This window comes from Pseudozyma flocculosa (assembly GCF_000417875.1).
Source record: "Pseudozyma flocculosa PF-1 unplaced genomic scaffold scaffold00019, whole genome shotgun sequence".
Taxonomy (NCBI): domain Eukaryota; kingdom Fungi; phylum Basidiomycota; class Ustilaginomycetes; order Ustilaginales; family Ustilaginaceae; genus Pseudozyma; species Pseudozyma flocculosa.
The window spans coordinates 450,563-455,678 of record NW_006920887.1 but is presented as its reverse complement, the minus strand read 5'-3'; the positions used below and the strand labels follow the sequence as shown (position 1 = coordinate 455,678).

The 5,116-nt window shown below is 62.5% G+C and overlaps 1 protein-coding gene across 1 annotated transcript in view; it reads right to left on the bottom strand.

The window, feature by feature from the left end:
- Positions 1-4,383: 4,383 nt before the first annotated feature.
- PFL1_05402 (uncharacterized protein) overlaps positions 4,384-5,116 on the bottom strand; it is a gene marked incomplete at both ends in the record, with an annotated part of 3,480 nt that continues 2,747 nt past the window's right edge. The window contains one exon of the mRNA XM_007882934.1: positions 4,384-5,055. Coding sequence (XP_007881125.1) covers positions 4,384-5,055 — 672 coding nt within the window. The remainder of the gene's footprint in view (positions 5,056-5,116) is intronic.

Sequence of the window (5,116 nt, the reverse complement as noted above, 5' to 3'; positions counted from 1 at the left end):
CCGGCTTGCCTCGCCCGCCTCGCCCACGCCTCTCTTGCCGCCTCGCCTCGTGCTCGCCTCTCGCCCGCCTGGCCTGGCCTGGCCTGGCCTGCCTAGGCGCAACCGTGTCCAGCCAGGGTGCGGGTGCAGGCCAGGCCAGGAAGTGCTGGCCCCGGCCTGGCTTGGACCTCTCTCCCTGCCTCTCTCTCGCCTGGCAGCCTACTCTCGGCCATGGCAGGCCAGGCAGCGCACGACGCACCCCTCGCACGCCCGCACGCCTCGTCTTGAGTCCCAGAGTACCGGGGTGGCTCCTGCTGCTGCCTGTCCGCCTGCGGCCTCCGCTTCCCCCACGCAGCTGCGCTGTGGTGCGCCCTCCGACCGGCCTTTTTTTGGAACGGCCAGCCGGCCTCGTCGCTAACTACAGAGAGTAGTACTCCTTGCGACCTTTGCAACCTCTGCTGCGACCTTTGCCACCGCTGCTTCCTGGAAGTCTTCTACCACCTCCTCTTGCTCCTCGGGCCTAGGCCACGGTATCCCTTGAATAGCAACGAAGGTAGCCAGTTGACGACGGCGGGTGTCGACCTACGTGACCTGCAGTCCTGTCGGCGGCGTGCCGAACCCAAGAGCCGATAGCGGGCAGGCTATCAGGCTAGGCAGCAGCTGCTCGACCGGGCGCGCCGCAGGCCAGTCGCCACCATCACGGCCGTGAATCAAAAGATCGACATCCTGCCCTGCCTTTCTGCTCGCGGATCTCCGACGAGCCATGTAGGGCAGGTCAGTCGGGTCGGTCTTGACCGTCGACCGGCGCACGGATACGACTGCTCGCCGTCGCTGGAACACTGACCGTGCCACCCTTCTTTCATACCGGTAACTCTGAGGCGACCATCGCTCGCCTGCTCTTCGGCGAGCTCGCGCTCCGCACCGTCCCGGGTTGCTTCCGCGTGCTCGGCCACGGCGCTGAATCTATGTACGTACCGCAGCGCGTCCGAGTATGTAGATGACCATCGACCCCGCACGGCCCCGCGAGAGTCGGGCAAGATTGCGTGCATTCGCTCTCGCTCCGGTCCAGCAGCTTTTTTCCTTGGAAGTGGCGAGCCATGGCCGAGGACATGCTTCGACGGTGGGTGCTGCCATGAACGGACGTATGTACGCAGGGCGGAGCACCATTCAACGGCTGCAGCGGCGGCGGCAGCAGCAGCAGCTCGACACAGAAGAACATTTGCAAAGAATTCCAGCACCGCAACGGAGCGCCGGGGTGAAGCGCTTCCCTACCACCATGGCCGCGCCCGTCTGATGCCTGATGCCTCCGACGAAGCCACAAGACCGGCCGTGGCAGAGTCTTGTCTCTCGGCGGCGCTGAAGGCGCAGGCACCTGCCGTCTGCCTTGCTTGCGGATCTACGGTGTCGGTAAGGGCGTCGACGACGATGCCTTCGGAGCAACCACCATCAGCAACATCCTCCAGGCTTGGGCTCGCCCATCCCCGCACCTGGTCGGCCCGAACCGCTCTCGGTCGAGCGCCTACCGTAGTGGGCACCCTCTTTGTTCGTCTCCTAGCTGCGACCAAGGCTGCTTCGCGGTCGGCAGGTCGGTCCGAGGACCGCACACTTTCGCCGGAGACACGCATATGTAGATAGACGGGCGGGCAGACGACCGGCGGTCCCGCTCGGATTTGCACGTGTGCTTTCGCTCCGCGGCGCAGGCGTCCCACCCATCCTAACGCAGCACTCGTCGATGAAGCGCGTCTCGAGTCGTGCCTCGCATCGGTCCGGGAGCGACGTCCCAAACCAGGCGTCAGCACCGCGTACCATTGTTCGCGAAGACTAAGGAATCGACTAACTAGCTGATGATCTCGCTCTGCGTGCTCTGCTGTGAGTCAGGATCATCGTCCTTGCACTACTAGACCCACTCGGCTGGCAAAGGCGAGGCGTGAGTGAGATGCTAGGCTAGCTACGCGGCACCCAGCATCTCGGTACCAATCCAGGACCACCAGCTGATGGGCAGACGACATCCCCACGGCCGCCGTCAATCGTTGTACCGTATAAGGCTAAGCTGGCCGTCCGGACCGGACCGATGGACCTTGTTGTCGCCCCCCAATCAAGGAAAATGCAACAGCTCCTCGTCGTCGCTCGTCAGCGGCGAGCTCAGTCCTGTTCCGGTATTTTTGCTTGCAATATCCAGGTGATCTTTTCCATGGGTCATAGCACGTCCTATCTACCTCTCTGATGGCTGTCAAGAACTTGCCAGTCGGTCCTGTGGCTGAGCATAAGGCAACAGGGCGTCCGTCCGCGCGTCCGCACCCGCACTCGGGCGCCCCTCGGCCGCGCGAGGTGGCTCCCCACCTGCACCACCGGTTCACCAAACGATAACCCTTCATATTTTGCATACTCAGGCCTTCCAACAACACCACCGAGCTTAGCTCAGATGGAAGAGCGATGGTTTGTAAGCGGAGTAGCCCTTGAACGGGCTCTAGATTGACCACCATAGGTCGCCAGTTCGATTCTGGCAGCTCGGAATATCTTTTATTTTCCCGGGCCTTTTTTGGCTGCCCTGACCTGGAGGGGTAGGCTGGCTGGCCTGCCAAGCTTTTGCTCGGCCTCAGGGTGGCGAGGCTTCGCTGTGCTTGCTGCATCAGGCAGAGGGAGAGGGGTGCAGTTGAGTCTGTGGTTCAAGCAACCTGATCTTACCCTGACAGTGAGTGACATGTTAGGCCAAGTTCTGAAGTGGGCAAGGTGTGGGAAAAAGACTGTTGCACCAGCTAGACCACCAACTGGCAGGTCAAGCTGACAGGTCCATGTAGGGCCCTCCAGGCAACTTGGAACCACACTGCTGGGTCAATCAATGATGGCCAGCTCCTCTTCTGCCTCATGGCCTGTAGTGGCAGGGTCTGCAGCCACAGTGAGGAGATCCTCTGGGCACAATGGGATGCCAGAATTGGCTTGATTTGGGATACAGCTTGTCACAGCCCTGGCCCAATCGGGGCTGAGCGGCGCGGGCCAGCGGGGCAGAGGATTTCTGGAGCCAAGGTGAATTCTCTCCGCGCGGCCGCGGAGAGGAATCATTGGCCGCCAGCAATCCTCTGCGCGCCGGGGCAGCGTCGGCACGCACCTAGCGGATCCGCAGTTGCTCCTGCTGGCAGGAGGACTCCTCGGATCCGCTCCGAGGGCCAAGGACTAGGCCTCGGCCACGTCGGTGGCATCCCACCTAGGAGCAACGCCTTGGGATGACAATGGAGGACAATAGGACAATAGAGGCCATTCCTGATTGGTCGAGGCAGAGATGCCTCGACGCCGTAGGTAGACAGTATATAGCCTAGTCCTCCTCTGCGTTGGTAGACTGGATGCCCTCATCCAGTCTAGTCAATACCAGTCCTCACCGCTTGCTCGTCTTCCATCGACGTGAGAGCCCAAGGCTACCGTTGTCTAGCAATTGCGACGTCTATCGACAGATCACCACGCCAGCTCACTTCCGTAGTCATCCTTGACCGTGGACGCCTGCCAACGGTGCTCACAGTTGCCCTCGGTATCAACCCGCCGTTCCCGAACCTCGCTCGCGCCTCTGACGTGAGCACTGAAGCGATCGCCCTCCGACGCGCAGAGACTTCTCCGCCCCTTGGACAATCTTCTGCGCACCGCCAGGTCGACCGTTACACAGCTGTCGACAGCTTCCTTGCCTTGCGGCTTGACATTTTGCTGAGGACAAGTTCGCATCCACTTGTGGGACCTATACCATTTGCCATCGACCATCCAGGGCTCCACATCTGTGGGGAGTTGTCGATCAGTGAATCTGCCTGCTTGAGAGGCTTGCGGGCGGAGGTCTCTGGCTGATCCCACTCAAGGGCGCTGTCGGAAGCCGAAAAGCTCGCTGATGAGTGTTTCAACGGTGCCAAGCAGGTCAAGATTGTCCGCCTTGAGGTTCTCAATGCGGCTATGCAGGTCCTGGATCAAGCCAAGGATCAGGTCAAGATCTTCCTGGGTCAAGTGCACGGCCGTTTTGGTAGTGCAGGCATGCAGTGGGGTGATGGGGACGGTAGTCCTTGTTGCAGTCATCTTTGGTCCTTGAGGTTTCAGCAGTACTAGATCCAGGGCTGTGTCCGAGTTTCAAAGAGCTGATGATGATTGAGCTTGCATCACGTCGCGAGCAGCAGGGGCCTGCTTGCAACAGCACGCTGGAAACGCTTCAAGACGGGACGGCCAGCACACCATGCAACAACAGGCTCAAGACGGCACAAGCATACGGCACGAGCACCAGGGGCGCTGCGACAACAGGCTCAAAATAGACGACGGCACATCACAAGAGGCGAACATAAGCAAAGCACGCTAGGATACAAGATGCGGCGCCGATTCGGCCCATCGTCGTTTCGGGGCCCTCGCCGCCGCCGTGCGAGGTCCGTCAGGCTATACTGCTTAGACGATCATCTCGAGGCCGTTGTGGCCGGCGACAGCGACGGCCTTGACGCCGTACTCGAACGGCTCTCCGTCCCAGACGACGATGCTGTCCTCGGGCTGGAGGCCGAGCACGTCTTCGACGGCCGACGAGACGAGGCCGAGGGCGTCCCTCTTGTCGACCTTGCCGTCGGTCTCGAGGGCGGCGCGGATCGAGTCAAAGAGGAGCGTCGAGGCCTGCCAGCCCTCCTCGATCTTGAGCGCGACCTTGACGCCGGCGTCGAGGAGCGCGCTGAGCGTGGTGGATGCGGTGAGCGGGGGGCCGACGAGGCCCTGCAGCTCGTCCCAGGTGCGGGGCCAGGTCTGCGGGATGAGGATGACGGGTACCTTGCGCTTGGCGAGGTCGGCGGCGACGAGGTGGGCCTCGGTCGCTCCGGACAGGACGAGGCGGAGCGAGGGGAACGAGTCGGCCAGCTTGAGGAGGGTGGCGATTTGCGACGCCTTGAGCGCCGTGACGACGAGGGGCAGCTCGCCGCGCGCCACCTTGGCCCACACGGCGGCGGCCGAGGCGTCGGCCGGGGCGGCACCGGCGGGGAGGCCCGAGAGGAGCTGGCGGATCCAGGCGATCTGCTCCGAGACGCTGGGGGCGTTGCTGTTGTGGTTGAGGGTGACGTGGACGGCCACCTCTTCCTCCTTGACGGCGCCGTCGTCGAGGACGGTGCGGGCGCCCGTGTCGAAGCGCACCGAGATGCCG